General features: G+C 40.4%; 3 protein-coding genes across 23 annotated transcripts in view; 1 reads left to right on the top strand and 2 right to left on the bottom strand.

Moving 5' to 3' along the window:
- Positions 1-5,420: 5,420 nt before the first annotated feature.
- On the top strand, positions 5,421-6,162 carry LOC117568695 (peptidoglycan-recognition protein SD). The gene has a single exon (XM_034249504.2). It carries the CDS (start codon positions 5,461-5,463, stop codon positions 6,031-6,033), a length of 573 nt encoding a protein of 190 aa, XP_034105395.1. The 5' UTR covers positions 5,421-5,460; the 3' UTR covers positions 6,034-6,162.
- A 363-nt stretch (positions 6,163-6,525) lies between these two features.
- Positions 6,526-9,495, bottom strand: LOC117568694 (uncharacterized). Its single transcript, XM_034249503.2, has 3 exons — positions 8,897-9,495; positions 7,922-8,618; positions 6,526-7,841 (listed from the first exon to the last, which is right to left on the bottom strand). Exons 2-3 carry the CDS (start codon positions 8,613-8,615, stop codon positions 6,661-6,663), a joined length of 1,875 nt encoding a protein of 624 aa, XP_034105394.1. The 5' UTR covers positions 8,616-8,618; positions 8,897-9,495; the 3' UTR covers positions 6,526-6,660.
- Positions 9,496-12,631: 3,136 nt separating this feature from the next.
- Positions 12,632-20,837, bottom strand: part of LOC117571165 (ankyrin-3) — a 78,893-nt gene continuing 70,687 nt past the window's right edge. For 11 of the 21 annotated variants that reach the window (XM_052006103.1, XM_034253193.2, XM_052006104.1 and 8 more), the window contains 5 exons: positions 20,444-20,512; positions 19,491-19,991; positions 18,974-19,246; positions 13,239-18,332; positions 12,632-13,045 (listed from right to left, as the gene is read on the bottom strand). In XM_052006103.1, coding sequence (XP_051862063.1) covers positions 13,324-18,332; positions 18,974-19,246; positions 19,491-19,991; positions 20,444-20,512 — 5,852 coding nt within the window. In that variant the 3' untranslated portion in view covers positions 12,632-13,045; positions 13,239-13,323. The remainder of the gene's footprint in view (positions 13,046-13,238; positions 18,333-18,973; positions 19,247-19,490; positions 19,992-20,443; positions 20,513-20,837) is intronic. The other 10 variants (XM_052006114.1, XM_052006116.1, XM_034253194.2 and 7 more) reach the window with 3 other exon arrangements.

The following is a 20,837-nucleotide window of genomic DNA, read 5'->3' as shown; positions in this document are numbered from 1 at the left end:
TTCTTCATCTTTTAAAAGTGCATCAAACATACAAAACATTTAGAAATAAGAAAAGTAATTAGTCATTTGTCAATAATTTTCTGGTCATTTTTGTGGTAAATCAAAATCATTTAAAGAATTTCTTTTTCATAATTTATAATTAACAGCAACTTTAGTCAGTTATTCTATCGTCATCTATTAAAAGTGCACACTAAAAATGAAATTTGAAGTTAAGTAAAGTAATTTGTCAATTTTTAAAATGCAAGCAACAATCTGCAAAAACATTTTAAGTATGATTTATACTATTTTCAAACCAATTTGCTATCATTGATATTTGTCGAGCTTAAATAAAAGTGCAATCTAATCGAATTTGTCTATAAATAACCGTGATTAAGTCAAATATTATTTGCATTTGAGCTAAAGACGTCGTTAGTTTCAATTTCATTTGACATTTATTGAACGAGTGCACCACATGACGTATACGTAACCAGCAGCATAATGAGTTCTTAATGTATGATAACTGCAGTTGAGACTGTTCACAGTTTTGTCAATTAGCCAAACGATTTCTGAGACTCGCTTCCCTGACAACCAGCTGCCAATTAGCTGTCGCAATTTCACTTGCTCTGCTTGCCTTTTAAATCTCAGTTTGTTTAAGGTTAAATCTTGTCAAAGTACTTGACTTGACTTGACTTGGATTGGGTTGAGTTCTGGTTTGGTTGCGCTTGGCTGTGGCTGAAATTCATAAACGAAGTTTATTCATTAGCTGGCGACGCCATCGTTTACCCCAATCCCCGCACAATTCCAATCCCAATCCAAAACCCAAAAACGAAACAACTTGGTGAGTGCACCGTGAGCGAAAGAAGTTTTCGTCGTGCTCTGCTTTCGCGACTTGTTATGGAATTTAAGCAAGTTGTCATAAAAATGTCCGCACCCAAATCGCATTACAACAAACGATTCGCAAAACGAAACGAAGCGAAGGTCTTGCACCAAAAAGGCGGAGTTAAATCTTTCCCCATTCTCATTCTCATTCCCACTCCCAATCCCAATTGCAATTCCAATTGCGAGAGCTCGAAAGTTGGTCGAAAATCCAGTGCGGTTGCAACTTTTGCTCTTTCCGGTGTTGCATGTTGACAGCGAATCTTTGGCTGCAATTGCAGCTGCTGTCGATGTAGATGTTGAGTCGATGTTGTTGCTGTCGTTGTTGTTGCTGTTCTTGTTAGCCACAACTTTTTGGCTGGCTCAATTGACACCTTTGCGAGAGGAGAGAGTGTCGCAAACTCTTTAACATGGCTTTAACCAACTGCCTACTGCAACTTTTCCTGCTGCTGCTTTCCCAAATCTTAATTTACAGCATTTCGTTGGCCTAAACGAGCAGCAAGAACTGAACTGAACTGAACTCAAGCAGTTTTACAGGCGCCTGTTGTTATTGCCAGGTGCTCGACACAAAACTTTTCCTTCAATTCAAATGTTGTTTTTGCCCCTGCGACATAAACTAAACGTGCCCAAATGCGAAATTCCCATAGTAAAAAAAGAACAAGTAAGAAAGCTAAAGTCGAGTGTGCTCGACTGTGAGATACCCGCTACCCATTTTGAATAAAAGCAATATATTTCGCGGTATTATTCTCAAAATATACCAAAAATACAAAAATACTAATATATACCAAATGGTATATTTCTTAAATCTGTGAGATACCCGCTACCCATATTTAATAAAAGCAAAATATTGCGGTATTATTTTCAAAATATACCGAAATACTATAAAAATACTAAAAATGTGCCGAATGGTATATTTGGTATATCGATATGGTACCACATTCAAAATATACAATAGACGGCACAATGTGCCAGATTGTCGGCCAAAGCAACTCAGACCCTAGTACGTAGGCGTGTTTGCTCATACAAAAGTATTTCTTTAATAACTCCGACAATTTTTATCTGATCGCAACCAAATTTTCAGGAATCATAACTACTATAGTAATTATAGTATATACCAAAATTCGTAACTCTAGCTTTAAAATTACGCTTGTTATTCGAATGTATTGATTTGCGGGGGCGGAAGTGGGCGTGGCAAAAAAATTTAAAACAAACTTGATCTGCGTGCAAACATAACAAATGCTGTCGAAAAAAAATTATAGCTCTATCTCTTATAGTCTCTGAGATCTAGGTGTTCATACGGACGGACGGACAGACAGACAGACAGACAGACGTACGGACAGACGGACATGGCTAGACATGGCTGTTGACTCTGAATATATATACTTTATATATACTTTATAGAGTCGGAGATGCCTCGTTCTACCAACAGGTAGTAGGTGCATGTAACAACATACATTTCCAGCCGGCACAAAGTTATAATACCCTTCTACCCTATTAGTTAACGGGTATAAAAACCAAGACACTGCGCTTAGAAAATGCAAAACTTCTTTTTCTTCACTTGCTTCGTTTTCTTTAAGTTCTTTTAATTTTAATTAAACGGATGAGCAGCAATTAGCGAAATAAATCTGACAATTTCGCAAATGAGCCAAGTTAGTGGGCGTAAAGGGGCGTAGGGGGCGTGCCAGCAAATTGTCGCAAATGAAACTTTCGAGACACAAAATGCGGGCCAAACGAAACGAAACGAAGTGCACAAAAAATGTTTTTGCAAACTGGACTAAATAAGTGCAGAGGACTAACTCATTTGTATTGGCCTGGCTAACGGAATGCTATAAAACTCACTTAAATTCAACTTAACAGCCAAACTGTTTTTCCACGTTTTTCACCACTTTTCCAGCTGCGTTGCATTTGTGTTTGTGTTTTGCTTTGCGTTTTTCTTACTTGCTTTTTTTTGGCCATGTCTTCTGCAGTTTTGGCTTTGTTGCGGCTTTTCCCATTGTCCCTGCTCCCTTCGTCTCCCTTTTCCAGCACTTGCTGCCGCCTTTTTATGACATTCTATATTCATTTTGGCTTTAATTGGGGGGCGCTTACTTGCATTTTCGTTGCCACTTTAGGATTTACCATCTCTTCTCCTCCCTCTTCCCCCTCGACAAATGGTTTGCATTGCATTTTATTTTACTCTTTTTTTGAGACTCCTTCGTTTCTTCTGTACTTTTGCATTTAATTACGAAAGTTTTTTAATTAAATTACTGTGAAGAACATCTGTGTCAAGCTGAGGTTTTTTCGGTGCTCGTATGAATTAACATAATGGCAAATGTATTATACACTCCCAGCCAGCTCTAGCTAACTTAGCATTTTCAATAAAGGGGGACTAAAAGTGAATAGAGGAGGCCAGATAACCGCTTTTGTTGAACTCTATCAAGGTGAGTCCCCGGAATGCCACGCAGAAAGAAACTCATCCGCATTCGTCATACATTCCTCTCACATTACATACATAGATGCTGTCATTTTTATAGAAGTAAGTTTGCCTAATTTGATTGTGCAATAAGGCTGGGTTTTTTATAATTACCTTCTACTCGTAACCCTATTTGTGCATGTCCAGACGGTAAGTGCTGGGAAACTGGGATTTTTATACTTCATCATTGACGTATTTTTATCATATTCAACCTTATTAAACTCTTGAAAAATCTGTCTTTAAGAAAGAGACCAATTATGTTATTATGACTTTCAACAGGCAAGTAAACTAAGCGATGGAAAGGCTCTAAGATATAGTGTTAGATTGACAGCGAGAAAATCTGGGGCTCAATTCTTTAATTTATTATTTTAATTTTTGAATTGGCATAAGGTAATTTCAAATATATTTTTTAATGCGGCGACAACGAACTAAAGGGTGATCCATTAACACATTTTTTCGTGCATTTCTTAATGGATCACCCTTTATTTTATTTAAGAGCTCAGGGATTAACTTTGTGTTTCAAATTTTTGGTAATATGAAAATACAGCACTGTTGAAGATGATAACTGAGTAGTTATTTTAAAACTTACTGAATTTTCATTTTTTTTTACTTTTCTTTAGAAGAAAGTTTATGTTTTTACACTGTTTATCACATGTCTATAGAAAGTTATTTGTCTTGATAAAACTGCTTATATATAAATTTGCAGTGCAAAAAGGCTGGAGTTTTTTTTACAACTTTTTTTACTATATTATTTCTAAATTCCCTTCTTTGTTTAATTTTTTTCAATTTCTGATTCAAACTACATTTAATCATTCCTGCCAAATTGTATAAAAAACTTCTGATAAACAATATGATATATAATGTGATATATATACTCTCAGCTTACTTTAGTATTTTAGATTTTTTATAACCACCCTCGCTGTATGGGCCGTTTTCTTGTATATATTTTATACATTTTGAGTTTAGATTTGTTTTAATTTTATTTCTTTTAAATAAAAACTTATGTTTCTTTCAGTCTTGACAAAATGGGTAATGCTAACATAAAATATTGCAGTTTGTTATCGTGCTGTGTTTTGTTTTTAGGGTTTCTAACTACATTAAATTACAAATTTCTCACTCTAACTACTTTAAAAAATTTATTTAAATTTGTCTAATAAGACTATACTAAGCAAAAATACAAAGTATTGTAACTAACCTTTTCTTCGTACTCACTAATTACTTACTATAACTACTTTAAAAATTAAATTCAAATTTGTATAACAAATTTCTACTAAGTACAAAAACTAAGTACTTACTAATTTCTTACTTTTAAATAAATTTAAATTTTTCTAACAAATCTCTACTAAGCAGAAGTATTGTAACTAACATTTTCTTCGTACTTACTAATTTCTCACTCTAACTGCATTTAAATTTGTATAACAAATCTCTACTAAGCAGAAAAACGAAGTATTGTAATTATTATATTATCTTCGTACTAACTAATTTCTTACTATAACTACATTCAAAAATAAATTTAAATTTGTATAACAAATCTTTACTAAGCATAAACTTTAACTTTAACATTTTCTTCGTACTCACTAATTACTTACTATAACTACTTTAAAAATTAAATATAAATTTTAAGAACAAATCTCTACTAAGCAGAAAAACGAAGTATTGTAACTTTTATATATTTTTGTACTTACTAATTTCTTACTTCTACATTAAAAAATAAATTAAAATTTTTACGACAAATCTCTATTAAGCAGAAGTATTGTAACTAACATTTTCTTCGTACTTACTAATTTCTCACTCTAACTGCATTTAAATTTGTATAACAAATCTCTTCTAAGCAGAAAAACAAAGTATTGTAACTTTTATATATTTTTGTACTTACTAATTTCTTACTTCTACATTTAAAAATAAATCAAAATTTTTATGACAAATCTCTACTAAGCAGAAGTATTGTAACTCTTACATTTTCTTCGTACTCGCCTAGTTGAGTATTCTTCTTACCACCCTCGCTGTATTTGCCATCTTCAGAAAAATCCCCTCAGCTCAGTTGAGCTAGAACTCTGGGGGTTTTGTGTAAGAGGTCGCCGCTTATCAGTGGTCAATAAGTGCGCAGCTCATTTGTGAGCTCGTTTCAGTTGTTTGCCAAGCATCGCGTTGAAATGAGCTCCTCTCTACACTTGATATTTGTTGTGGTTTTCGTTGCGTCACTGACAGCAGCTGTCAGTGGTGAGCTCTCGTTGGTTTCGCGCTCCCAATGGCGAGCCAGAGCACCGGGTGAAATGACAGCAATGCAATTGCCGCTGGGTCGAGCGGTGATTGCGCATACGGCAGGACGCGAGTGCAACGATGACGAGAGCTGTGCGGAGCAGGTGCGTGGCATACAGGCCTACCAGATGGGTCGGTTGAAGTACTCGGATATTAGCTATCACTATCTGATTGGTGGCAATGCACGTGTCTACGAGGGACGCAGTCCCAGCCAACAGGGCGCCATTGCTGCGGGCAACAATGGCAACAGTCTGGCCATCGCCTTCATTGGCAACTTCGATGAGCGAGCACCGTCTGAAACAGTTCTTGCTGCGGCGAAGTCGTTGCTGGAGCATGCTGAGAGGGAGGGACAATTGGCTGGGGATTACAAGCTGCTGGGACATCGCCAGGTGAGCGCCACAAAGAGTCCTGGCGATGCGCTGTACGCACTGTTGGAGAAGTGGCCGCATTTCGATGCACTGAACTGAAAGGTGGAAGTGAAAAAGTTTTGGAGTTCGATAAGATTTCGACACGTAAAGACCTTTCCTTACACATTTATTGTAAATATAATTATGTATAATTTGTTGCTTGCTTAAATACGAATACTAAACTTTTAATTTTGTTGATCTCTTTTTTTCAATTTCTCATTTCTTTTCATTCCATTTTTTTCTTTTTTGTTTAATTTCATCTCGATCTTTTGCTGCTTTTTGTTTACTTTGTTGCAGACGCTTTCACGCTGCTCCCCGGGAGCACTGGGCCACAATAGAGATTTGAGACATCACATAGCATTCACTGAACTTCCAAATTAAAAAAAAAATATATGTATATAATATATATATATATATATCTGTATATATGTAATTATGAAACCTAAACTAACTTTACAGAACCTTAAGAGAAGCACAGAAGCAAAAGAACAGCTCACTTAATGCAAAACAGATTGTGTGTGTTTTCTGGAGACTAGCAACATAGAACCGATGATGCTAATGCCAATTTTGAATATATAAAGATACAACAGATACAGATACATTATGCAGTAGAGTACAGATTAAGAGTTAGAAAATAGAAAACAAGGAACTATACAAAATTCGTAAAGTACTTAGATCAAAATTGCACTAATATAAGCCCCCGTTCGCCGTGGCAGCATTGCCACCACCAACCATCCCAACCAATCCCATTCCGATGCCACTTCCACTGCCACTGCCAATGCTGCTGCTGCTGCTACTACTGTTGCTGTTGCTGCTGCCAATGCTGTTGCTATTACTGTTGCTGTTACTGTTGCCATGCTGCTGTTGTTGTGCCCCCAAAACGGGCAGATTGAGCAGCCAGTCTCGCTTCGCCTGTCCATCGCTCGTATCGCCGCGCTGTGCGCATAACGTCTGGAAGCAGGTGGTGAGGCCAACGCTAGGCGTAAATTCGGCACGCTCTCGCAGCTCTTCCTCGGTGGCCAGCATGATGCAATCATCATCGATATCCTCACTGTCCACATACGCGTGTTGCGGCTGCTCGATGCCGCCACGTTGCTGCACAATGTTGTCGCTGTTGCGACGAAACGAATCGTCCGTTTTGCGCAGAAAATTGTACAGCGCCACACAGCCGAGCACCACCTGACCAATGTGCTTCTCGCTGACACGCAAGGGCTGCGCCAATATGGGAAATATATTGCACAATATGCGCATCGTTTGCTCCGCATGAGCGTTCACCTGTTCCAGGGCATCGTACACCGCACTGTCCTTGCTCACATTGCGTGTGCTGACCAAATACGATGTGCTTGGCAGCACCGCATCACCGGCCAGATAATAGCTCAAGCCACAGGGCAAATCGTGTGACTGCTCCTCGAGACGCGCTCCGAGCGCCTGCATCTTTTGCTCGATAAGTTCAACGGCAGTGGTCTGGTTATAGATATCATTGGGTCGACTGTTTGCCGCACGCTCCACTTTCACATACTGAAAATTGTTGTCCGCATCGACGATGGCCGTAAATATGATCGCACGCTTCCGTTCGTCGCTGTTGTTTCCACCTCCACCTCCGCCACCGCCGCCGCTGCTGCTGCTGTTGTTGCTGACATTGTTCTGGAGTTGAATGCTGCGCATGAATAGATTGCCCACGCATTGGGGCAATTGGTGTTTGCGCTCCATATCCGTGGCCGCGTTGCGCCACTGCTCATCAGTCTTTGGTAGTGTCACGTATTGGTCCTTGAGGTGCTCATAGAAGCCCAGACAGATATTGGCAATCATTTCGTTTATCACAAATTTCGAGGCACGGAAGCAGTAGTTTCGACAAGAATGCACTTCACCTGCAAGACAAAAACAAACACAGACATATAAGACATATATATATAGACATTTCAAATATGGGTCAATCGATTTGTCATACCCGTCGCCAAATACTTGAGCGTTATGGCCAGTCGCTCCTCGGCGCTAAAGGATTTCTTTTTACGCTGCGGCGCATACTGACTGATGATGGGATCCAGTTTCTGCACCAGATACCGAAACTGGCTCTCGGTTATGGCTAGGAAGTAATTCAAATGATAGCACTCATCCTTGCGCGACTGCAGCTCGCTCAGCAGATTCTCCTTGCTGAGGAACTCCGATTGATTCTTTCGCAGCCACTCCTTGGTCCACTCGAGTCGTCGTCGCGTGTTCAATATGCCAGCCAGGTCGAGTGCACTGATCTTCGATGTCTGCGGCCGCGAAAGAACTGAAGTGCGGGCTGCACCGCTCGCAACGCCGCTGCCACCGACGCCGACAGCAGCGCCGGCGATGCCAGCGCCAGCGGCAGCAGCAGGCGCACCGTTGTTGAGCAGCGCATGGCCATGGGCATCGTTGCGTTCTGGTCCAGGGGCGTTGCCGCCGACGCCGCCGTTGATATCGTTGCCATTGCCATTGTCCTGCGTGACCCCGATTGCAACAGCCACGCCCACGCCCACCTGATGACTGCCAACAGCAACTGCAGAGCCACCGCCAACGCCACCGCCGACTGCGATGCCATTGCTACTGCTGCGATTCACATTCGTGCCACCGTCGCGCTCGCGCAGCACTCCAATTACCTTTTGTTTGATTTTTTCCATTACCTGCAATTGAACACGACAAACAAAATTGATAAATTGTGCATAACAAAAAAAATATACAACAACAAAAAATAAAACACAACGAACACTGTCTCGTTTTCAATCTCTGCTCGTCCGTCGTCCACGTTCCTGCCCAGCCCTGCCCTGGCTCGCCCCACCCTACCCTGTCCTGCCCTAGCCTACCTCTAACGCGCCCTCGTGTACAGGGTTGTCGCATTCGTGTGGTGTGTACGTTTGCTTGTGTGCGTCTCGTTTTGTGCAACAAATCGATTTTTACTCACCCTCACTCTGCTCTGCTGCGTCGAACTGCCTTTCGCTGCTGCTGCTGCTGCTCCCGTTCCTTCGTCGTCGTCGCCGTCGTCGTTGTCGTGGTTGTCGTCGTCGTCGTCGCTGTGTGTATAACCAGTTTCGTTCTTTGACGGGGAACACAGTTGGGCCCTGTTGTATAATTAGAATAATTTGCAGCAACGTCTCTGCATTCGTTTTGTTATCTCAATCCTCAATGAATTTCACAAATTTGCACGTAGAATTTAGTTTTGCATCTGTCATCTGCTTGTTGTTACTTATTGCTTGCTCTTGGCTTCTTTCTCTCGCTGCTCAATATATGAAATTCGAATGCGACAGCAACAACGACGACGAATCTACACACCGAGTTTTTGGCAGCAATCTCATATCCTATTTTGTGCGTTCCAATTCGTAATTATCGTCTTTTGTTTTGTTTTGTTGAGCTGTGGCAATACCTTGCTCCACAATTATTTATCCAAAAACCACATTTTTCCACATTTTTCACTGTGCAGTTGCCTTTTTCCAATTTTCTATTCCATACGCACGAAGTATTTCTTCTTCGCTTCGTCGTGCTGCTTCGTCAGCTGTTGCTTTCGTTGTCAGCTGTAAATGTGTGGTCTCCAGGGTTGTCGAGTCAACTGCGGCTCCAAAATGAACCAGCTTGGTTCATCAGCATTGCATTTCACCTACGAAAATACCAAAAATACCTCTTGCGCAACAGTATATTATTTGAAACTCACAATTTAACGGGTTTTTAGTATTATTCGACTCTTATTCTAAAAATTAAAGAATTAAAATATGTATTTAAATTAAATTAAATTAATTATTTCACACTTATAATCACCGAAAAAAAAATTTAACAAAAAATGTACACACAGACGAACACAAAGAAAGATGCAAAAAAAGTATGCAGCAACAAAGAAAACGCACGAGACTTAGATTGACTGCAATTCACTAATTCTAACGGATTTTTAAATTTTCGACAGAGCGTGTGACAGAGACGCTCGAAATGACGCCACGCCGCGTTTTGACGCACTTCGTATTTAAAAGCACAATGTTAATCAATGTTTTTAGGATATTCGCGATCGTTTTATTTGTTAATTTTATAATTGCGTATTCGCGGATTAAAATGCACATACTCCGCCCGTAGTATGTACTGTGCACTCGTCAGTTGTCAACTGATATTCATGACACAAGAATATCCTTTCTTAGCCTAAACGGAAGGTACTTTCTCTTATGCACTATGCAAATGGACCATTGTGGCCCCAAAGGGAACAATTTGACAATCACGACGGCAATGTCCCATAATGACGAGGACACTTTTTAAGAAGCACGCGCAAGCCGAATAAGCGCTCTGCACAGTTGCGCAAACGTCGTGATTGTCAAATTGTTCCCTTTGGGGCCACAATGGTCCATTTGCATAGTTCATAGCAGAAAGTACCTTTCCGTTTAGGCAAAGTAAGGATATTATTGTGTCACGAATATCAGTTGACAGCTGACGAGCGCACAGTACACACTACGGGCGGAGTATGTGCATTTTAATCCGCGAAGACGCAATTATAAAATTAACAAATAAAACGAACGCGAATATCTTAAAAACATTGATTAATATTGTGTATTGAAAAATTAAATGGATTTGTGTGTGTGCGGCCGGCTTTTACATACGAAATACGTTAAAACGCGGCGTGGCGTCATTTCGAGCGTCTCTCTCACACGCTGAGCCGAAAATTTAAAAAAGTTGGTTTAGTGAATTGCAGTCAATCTAAGTCGCGCGCGTTTTTTCGTTGCTGCCCACTACACACATACACATGCACGGGCAAACGGTTGATGTGTGTGTGTTTTTTTGTTCAAATGAATTCTAATAGTAAATTGCGCGTAATCTAAGTCTCGCGCGTTTTCTTTGTTGCCGCCCACTTTTTTTTTCATTTCTTTTTTTTTGTGTTCATCTGTGAGTACGTTTTTGTTAATTTTTTTTTTAGTGATTATAAGTGTAAAATAATTAATGTGCATTGATGAAAAGCAGTGAATTTAAATAGTTCATTTTTGTTTTTTTTTCTTGTTTTGTGTAATAAGAGTGTGAATATGATCATAAATAATAGTCAATCTTATGCATTTGTGTTTTTTAAAAAATTTTTTTTTTGTGATTGTAAGTGAGAGAGAAGTTAAGTACCATGTTGAGCTTGGACAGTGCAACTAAATTTATGTAAGTCTGTCTGTTCAATTATTTCATTTAAATTGTGACTTTTAATACAAAATAATATTAATAATACTAATAATAATAATAGTAATATATGATAATAATAGTAATAATAAGCAATTTAAATATGCGCGCCACTTACTTTTCGCCACTTGAATTTTTACTCTTAAATGTGAATAGAACTTTAGCGTATTGAAACTTCAAAGCACCACTCTTTATCTTTGCTTTTGTAATACGAAGCGTATACGAGTCAATAGACGAAGGCATCGTAAGATCTCAATCAGCAATTTGTCTTTGTGCTCTCTTTGCAGTTTTGTCCTTTCAATTATTCCTCTTAAAACAAAACAAAGTATAAAGGTGTGCTCTTCAATGTGACATTCGTTGTATGATCAATTTGGATATCAATTTTTGTTGCATTCATTTTAGTCATATGTACAAGCTAAAGATTACTATTTTTGCAGCGGTTACTAACATTTTTTAAAATTATATTACATATATTTGTGTGACCATTATATTCTCAAACAGTAATTTCTGCATTTAAATTTAAAAATATTTGGTATTATTTTTTGGCATCTCTATGTATTTTCTTATTGACCTCTAATTTGAACAGAACTTATGGGGAATATTTTAAATTCAATTGAAACTAAAATCTCCCTGTCTGAAAACATCATTTATTGCACTATATAATGAAAACATCATTCATTGTATCGTTGGATAACATTTCATATGCTCTAACACACTATCCTAAGAATTACTGTATAATATCTAGTTTAAATAGAAGCCAACCTACAAAATTTCTATTAATCATGAAATATTTAAAATAAAAAAACATATTTTTTTTTATTAAGCATTTTATTTGGTTATTCATACGCGTGTGGTTTACAATACAAATAATGTTTGTTTTTTTTTTGTTTTAAGTTTGCTGTATGTTTTTAACACAAATATTATTATAAGTATTTATTACCCATTACACTGGCGATGCTAAAACATTTGAATCTTGTAATAAGTTGTAAGTATATTATATTAAGTACACTGTAAGGTGTGCAATACGAAAATTAGCAGTAAGTACTGGTATTGTATATGATTTTGTCTCATTTGAATGCTGCGGCTTTTATGTGGAGATAATAACCATATAGTGTGTGTCTTTATTGTATATGAGTATTTAATTGTTTGTATTTTAAATTTTATCTATGTATGCATTTCACTTTGTTTATTGTATAAGTATTTCTGTATGTATATTTCTCATTAAAATATGCAAGCGTAAAAATTTGCTTGGTTCTTGTAAAAAATGAGACTTTAAAAGCATTTCACTTCCCAGGCCTTCAATCTACGTACTTGCTCTTTACAATATGTATGTGTATGCACTTGTATATTTTGCTTAAATTAAACTACAATAATAAGCGATTTATTTAATAAGTACGTACATAAAAGTAAGTATAACTACATCAAAATTAAAAGCAAAAATTCATTTTGCATTCCATTACAACGCGATTAGCACAAAAAATTCTTGTTTCCATTTTATTTAATATTTCGATTGTTTTTTTTTTTTGTGTGTTTTCATACAGTTTTTTTTAATACTTATTAAAGCCAATTATACGAAAATGCGAAACAGCTAATGCTTGCCATATTCAATATCAATTTTGCGATTTTATAGTTTTTATAAATATATAAAATATATATATTTGTTTATTTAAAAACTCATGTATGCATTTCAAATTCATTTAAAATGTTTAGGTTTATGAAAAAATGCCGAATTTTGCTAGTTTGTTTTTCTTTTTCGTATTTTCTTTAAGTTTTTCCATTCATTTTTAAATCGATACTCGATAAGTTCAAGTGGCCTTCAAATCAGTGATGTGTCAACTTGGTGATGTTGTTCTTGTTAGAGTTGGCGCTCCATCCAGTGTGTTTTATGGTCCATATCCATGTCATCCTTAATGGGACTTCATGTCTGGAAAGATAATGAAACCAGAGCAAAAGATTCAAATGTGAGTTACGATTAAGTCATAATATTATTACTTAAAGGCGGTGTGTTTCTCTGTCAAAGTTGAGCTCTGATGCTTTTTAGATTCGAGACCAAATTAAAAACCATAAATAGTAAATAAAACGAAAACAGCTGAGACGCCTTGCCTTGTAATGCTTACCTAGCCAAATATTCTTATGTCATTGTTCAAGCCCTTCATTAATATTTTATAAATCGTAACTCGTAATTCTCTCAATCCTCGAGATTCACTGGCGTTGCTGTTGCGTCGTCTTTGGATCATCATCCTCAACCACCGTGGACTCGTCATGCGACCAGAAACTGGCCGACATTTGTGACGACGACATGCCACCCACACCAGGGAATGAATCCTCCATTAATGTACTCGATGCACAGCTTGTCACGCTGCCCGACATCTGTGAATTGCCGGCACTTGTCTGATACGTGGCTGTGGTGCCCGCTGAGCTAGTCGTTTGCTCAATGCACAGATTCAGTGAGTCCACAGAGAGATCCTTAGACATGTAGCTTTCGTCCATGGGCAACTCTTGAATGCCACCAGCGACTGTCGTTGTGGTTATCACCCTAGTTACCGTATGCTCTTGGCCATCGGCATCTGTGCTTGTCGTTGTTGTCGTTGTGGTTGTGGTCAAGCCATCTCCCAATGTTACCCCGCCTCCACTGACCAGTTTGGACATCAGATCCATCTGCTCGTCTCCAAACGATTCGATGCTCTCCTGTCGCGAATGACGTTTATCAATTTCGAGTGAATCGATGTCCGATCTTGTCGTTGCATCCTTTGATATATCGAAACTCTCGATGCTGCTGGTCATCATGTCATGACTTCTGATCTCCATGCTATCGATGCTGTCCTTTTCGGAATCCTGGCTGTCGATCTTCGACTTGCCTTCCAACTCACTGCTGACAATATCAGTCGCCCCCTTGACTGTGGTTATGCCAGCCTTGGCATCGGATTCCTCTCGTTCCAGTTGTTGCTTGAGCAATAGTTCCAGGTTTTCCGCCTGACCCGAGGGCACAACCTCGGTGCGGGTGACTGTGCGTGTTACCTTGGTGACCACCACATTGCCAACGGCGCCATTTTCACTGCCGTTGGATTTGTTGGATTCGTCGGATCGTGACAGTAGCGCCGCCTCTTCCTTGGCCTTGATCTCGATGAGATGCGCCTCAATGCATGCATTCTCCAGACCCTCGAAATCCTTCAGACTGGATATGGAAACATCATCGCCAGGCGCTGCTCCACTGCCGCTGTGTCTTACTATGTAGCGGCGAGTAAAGCTGCCGTTGCTGGAGTCCGTGGAGCCTTGATGGGTTCCTCGATTGCGGTTCTCCAGCGAGATGGCCTGCTCCAGGGATTCGAACTCCTGCAGACTGCTCATTGACACATCGTCGTGTTCGCCACGAGAGTGATAACGACGTGCAGCCAAATCGTATTCGGGTGTGCTCGAGAAAGAGTCCTTGAAGCTGCTGATGCGACTGCTGCCCACCTCGAATTCGCCGTCCTCCTCCTTGATGTCCTCCAGCACGGCACCCGTGAGATCATACGGATAACGCAATTGGGTATCAGTTAGCTGCATCTCGACCCAACGCTTATTCGCTGCTGTTGTGTCACTTGAGTCGCTCTCCTCCGGCTGCTCGCTGCTGCTGCTGGCTCCTGTTGGTGGACTTTCCTCGAACTCAAAGTTCAAGTCGTCCTTGTAGAGCTGCGAGCCAAGCTTGGGATCCGCTGGTGCGGATTTGATGATAATCTTCTCAACGTCCTCATCGTGCTTTTGCTCGTACTTTGTTGGCTTGATTTTGATGCTCTTGCCACCAAGATCCACTTCGTTGGCTTCCTTGGCCACCTCTTCGATGATGACAAACTCATCGGAGATATCGGGCTGCTCAACCATTTCAAAGGAGTCTGGGGAATCGGCTGCTCTATGATCATCATAATCGGCTCCGATTTCAGCGCGTTTCAGTTCCTCGAGCTTCTGTTTGTACTGCTCCTGCACACGCCTTTGGAAGTCGAGTTCCTTCTCTTCGGCCTTGGCCTTATACGCTTCCACATCACTGGCTTTGTTCAGCTCCTCTTCGGTGCGCACCTTGTACAGACTCTTCTCGGGAAATTCATCGGATTCCTCCTCAATCGGAGATTTCACATGTTCGGTTACCATAATGTCGGGAATATTAGAATAGTCTTGCATGTTTTGCGATGGTCGACGCTCCTCAATCATGGCAGCCTCTGCTTCCAGTTCCTCGGTGGCATCCTCGACAATTACCTCGGCTACAAGTTGAGATGGTGTGAAAGGACGTTTCTCCAGCTCGGCACTGTGATCCATTTCAGCTGCTGCTTGCTTCTTTTTCTTATTTTTTCGTTCTTTTGGTGAGCGGAATTGACGAGCATACTCTGACTCATAGGGATCTGTATCCGACTCGCTCTCTGATTCCTTGCCTTCGCCTGGCGATGGTGCATCTTTGTCGACATTTTTCAAGGCATCTCCTGAAATTGTGGTACTCTCGTTGCGTTTGTGGCCGCGACGCTTTGATTCACCACCAGGTGGAGTGCTGGCGTTAGAGTCTTGAGGTGAATGCTCTTTGCTTTCCATTTCCAGCACGAAAGTGGTGTCCTCGGGCAATGATGCGGATGGCACCATTTCATCGTGACCATACTGGAAACCTTCAATGCCCGTCAATGATGACGATCCAGCTGAACCGATAATATCCTCAAAGTTCTCCACAACTGTGTCAATATTCGATGTGCTCGACATGCTGACCGAGAGTATACTGCCTTCATCCAAGCTCGATGCTAATTTAGATTCGTCAATTGAACGTCTGGCATCGCCGTGATACAATAGTATATCCTCGCCTTTCTCGCTATCTCTGGGACTATCAATTTTGCTGTCTTTTTCGTCCATGGGATATGCTAGACCCCAAGTGCGTTCGGTTTCCTTTGGCTTGGGATACTCTTCAATCTGCACAGCTTCCGCTGCTGGTTGTTGAGGCAAAACATCTGATTCGGACTTTGGTTTGAAGATCATTTCTTGTGAGCGCTTCATGAGACTCTGTTGCTCAGCGCTCGGATAAGCTGAGGCTGCCATATCCAAGCTTTCGTCACTATCATCGTCATCGGCGCGCAGATCATGCAGACGTGCCATTTCCTCAGCTTCCAATGCATCGGCTTCTGTTGATGAAGCTACCAAAGTTTCCGATAGCTCGGATACATCAATGCTTGCCAGATTGGCTGATGTTTCTGACTGTGAGTCCAAGCTGCGCATGCTCTCGTGGGAGCTGATGGACTTGCCACTGCTGCTGCGCAAGGTGCTCACAGCACTCATGTATTCAGTGCCATCGCGGCAGGTTGATGTAAACTCCATGGCAGTTTGATATTCACTGGAAGTTCCAGTTCCTGTGAGCAAATTCTCAACGTCCGACGAAAGCGGACGGCTTTGTGACTTTTCGAAACTCTTGTGGTAGCTTTCGCTAGAGCTCGAGTTATCCACATCGGGAATGGACCAACGGTTCATGGACTCCGGTGACGAATCAGTTTTAATGCGATGGACTACTAAATCAACTGGCTTAATGCTTTGATCCGAGACAACTTCTTCAAACGCACTGGCCGACGATTTGTCGGCTACGCTTTCTTCAGCAACAACTGAAGCTGTGGCTAATCTTTCCGTGTAGTAATCTTCCATTGAGCTAAAATCCTCAGCTGTTTCAGTGGATATGAAACCCAGTGAGCCCTGCTCTTCCTTGGCCAAATGCTCCTCCATGGAACTAAAGTCTTCAGCTGTGCCGGTGGAAACGAATCCAAGAGAACCATGATCGTCACGGCGCTCCACTTGACCAAACACATCCTTGGCATAATGCGCCATGGCTGCCTGCTTATTTAGTGTCTCCCTGATGGTGGTGTCGAAGAGACCTTCTGGTGGCTGGGTGCTGTCAATTGAGGAGGCTTGCATATCGGGGATGCCTATGAATGAGGATAAATCCTCAGGCTCTGCAGCAGCTGAAAAAGTTTCTTGAGGTTCTGTGCTCAGTTTAAATTCCTTTTTAATCAGTTCCGCGGTTTCCTGCACCTCTGCAATGGGTTCACCTACGAGTGCCTCGCCAAGGACGCTCTTCGTCATGGATTCCTGTGGTTGTTGTGGTGAATGTACCACTTTTGGTTTGCTGGCAGCGGGAATTTCCTTTTCAGAAATCTCCCACTCGCTCTTCTCCAGAGGTAACTCGAATTTTTCCTGTTTTTCAATGATTGTATTGACAATCTCAGGAATTTCCTTGCTTGATTCATCGGGATCTTCGCTACTTGAGGGTGCTATCTCAATGACAGCGCGACCACTTGAACCAGTTGATGTTGTTAGACTCTCTTCCGTGGTCACCTTAGACATCTTGGCATCCGTGGATTTTTCCTTGTCAACATTTTCAAATTCCAAGATATCGTTGCGAGTCTCTGAGCCCTGTCTGACAATTTTGCTATCCAACGCAAAGGAATCATCTGGTTTCATGGTAACAAATTCTTTGAAGGCATCATTGGCCTCATCGGAGTCAACGGAGACCTCTTTCATTAGACAAATATCCTTGGCCTCAATGATCTTGGCCTCTTCATCCTGTGGCGTTAGGCTAGGCGACTTTGCTGTCGAAGTTTTGGTAATAACATTCCGACTGGATTCACCGATGTAAAAGCTAGTTGCTTTCTCCCCACCGTCCGATTTCTCAGTGTCTGCATCATCCACTGAAATTTCGCTCGTTGGCTCAAAGCTTTCGGTATGATCCTCAGAGGCAGTTGTGGTCGCAGTGGCGGTGGTCACCACATCGCGTTGCTGCGAACGGATCGACAGCTCCGTTGAGGGTTCGTCGGTTTTTGAGAGTTCGTCGGTGAAATCAAAGCTACGTAAGCTAATGCTATCCGATTGTTCGCCCAAGGCGGCGAGATTCTCAAACTGTTCGTTGTGCTTGATGGGAGCACGCGGCTTCGGAACTGGTGCGGCGGCATCGATGCTTATATCAATTGGTAAGTCGGGTTGTTGCACTTGAGTTGGAATGGTTGTGCTATCGGTGCCATCGGAGATGGAAACGGACGCGGTCATGGAGACGGGGGAGCTTGCTTTGAGTACGCGAGGCTTTGGTGTGGGTGTGTCATGGCTGGTCGTGGTCGTGATTGTATTGGTTTCGACCAGAGGTTCAGCTGCTGTTGGTGGTTGTGCTGCTTGCGTTGGTATGGGAGTGGTATCTGTTGAGATTGGTATATCGCCGCCTGTTTCTACAAAACAATAGGTGTGAAAATAAAAGCAATTTTAAAAGTGTTGCGAAAGTCGAAAACAGAAGATGAGGAAAAGAGAACACAAGTGTACAATAGGAAGAGAGCGAGATAGATAGAAATAGAGTTACAACTTAGGAGGATGCATTCGAGTAAGTTTGAGTTTCGATGGATGTGAAGAGTAGTAAGATAGTACGATAGGTTCTTAGAGTAAGAGTAGTAAGTTAGATAGTTGTGAATGCATTGGTTATGTATATGATTGATTGACATGCATACGAATATATCACATGAGAGAATTCAACAAACTTCAATCAAAACCAAATGAATAAAATCAAAAATAACTGAATGCAATTAGAGCTCAACTTGAACAAAAAGTATTTGCGTTTTTGCTTTTATTGTTTATCACATGGCCGCCATTTATGTTCATTAAATTGCTAGCATTTGGGTAAACGTGTAACGTAAAATCGAAATGCTGTACAATGTACTTTATAAATATTTAAGTATTATCAACAATTATGTAGTTTTTGTTTTGTTTCACGATCTACACCAATAGAAGTAAAGAGTACTATACAAAGCAAATAGTATATGGATACGATATTAAGTATACGAGTAGTATAGCATAGTTAATGGTCTACCAATGATACCTGTCGTCAACTCTTGTATATCATTATCGGGTGTTAATTGATTCTGAGCCATATCGGCCATAGTGTTTGTCGTGGGCGATACACTGTCGTCCCAACTGAGCTTCGAGAATTCGCCCTGAAGACCGCTTATCTCATCCTCCTGCACTGCCGTCTCGAATGCCTCATCGAAGCGGGCACTCACATCGTCTAGTGGCTCTGCCGATAGTTTATCAATTTTGTGATCGATGCGTCTAGTACGCACCTCCGATTTATCAGCGACAGCTTCACTATGCACTACATGATATATTGTATATACATACGAGTAGTATACGAGGCATACGAGTACATGATATTGTGGTAGGCAAACAAAGAGATTATAGGAGAAAGGTAATAGATACTATTATCTAGCGGACTAAGCAACACAATGCATCTACATACATATATATGTAGTATATAAGAGGTTCCTATTTCCTTACTAGACTAGTTAGTAGGCTAGGTATCGTAGGACTAACACTCTGCAGTTGGCATAATATTTTACCTTTTGCTGTCACTGTTGATGGGGCTGCAACATTGATCAGGGATTGTGGCTGCTGCTGCGGATGCTGTTGACTTAGTTGTTGTTGTTGTTGGATCTGTGTAGTAACTGTTGTTGTTGTTGTTGTAGCTGTTATGTTTTGGGCATGCAAGGGTAAATGTATGTGCTCATCGGTAAAACTCATATTGTCATCGAATGATTTGCCGGACATGGACTCAATGGTTGGCGATTTGATGACATCAACGCCGCCAATATCATCGCATGTGATGGCATAGTTATCACTCTCAGAATTATATTCGTGCTTTATGGAATCGTGCAGACCATTGGTCTGCTCGCCATGGCTCTCAATGAAATCAACACTCTCTTCGAGCACATGATCGACAAGAATTTTGGCTTCCTCGCGTATGCGCGCCACACGATCATCGAATGCATCATCACGATCATCATCACGACCATCATCACCATCACCATCATCGTGATCATCACCAACTTTAACATCATCACCTGTAAAACAATTGCACATTTTGTTCAACATGTTGAATAGAAACTTAGTATACTTAGATCTTGCAAGCTTTTAGAAATCATGAAATCGGCATGAGAAGCGAGATATCGAAATATTATTGAAATGTGCATCATTTTATGTTTTCGTGTGTGATTGATGATTTGAAATGCGGTGAGTGGTGATCTTTGGTGATGTGTGGCGATGTCTATTAACAAATATATTTTTGTTTGGCTTGTATTTTAATATTGAGTGCGATTCTATTCATTTTGTCAATTTGATAATCGCAAAAGTTATTTTCTTAACTTCTTGTTCTCAATGAGCTTTAATTGCATTTGTTAAATAATAATCGAAATAAATATACGAGTACTACTAATATTTACACTTATGAAGCGCATGATCGAAAATTAGCGCAAAATTATGAAAAAGCCATCAGATATACAGAGCATCAACTTACCAATTTGTTGAGAAATTTGAACTGTATGCTGAATGGAGACTGGTTCAATTGAAGTTTTTGTAAGGCCTTCTGTAAATGAATAAATGATGAATTAGTAAGGAAATCAGAATGTTTGAGGAGAACATAGAATTAACCTAAAAGCAATTACTGTACTTTAATAATACTCTACAAATGAAAAAGATATAACAAACGGACTCAAAATAAGGACGAAACATAAGTAGATTCCAAAGAACTTCTTTTTGTTAGCTCTACATTAATAATATGTTTAGTGTGTTTTAGATTAAGATTATGTTAGTTGAACGACGCTTAGAAGAAAGTTTTGTTAGTAGGGGACATATTAGATATTAGCAATTTGATTAGAATCAGGCTTTTTGTTGCTTGTAACGAAAATTGA

Source organism: Drosophila albomicans, chromosome 3 (assembly GCF_009650485.2).
Source record: "Drosophila albomicans strain 15112-1751.03 chromosome 3, ASM965048v2, whole genome shotgun sequence".
Taxonomy (NCBI): Eukaryota; Metazoa; Arthropoda; class Insecta; order Diptera; family Drosophilidae; genus Drosophila; species Drosophila albomicans.
Note: the sequence above shows the minus strand (reverse complement) of the source record. Positions and strands in the feature narration are given on the sequence as shown.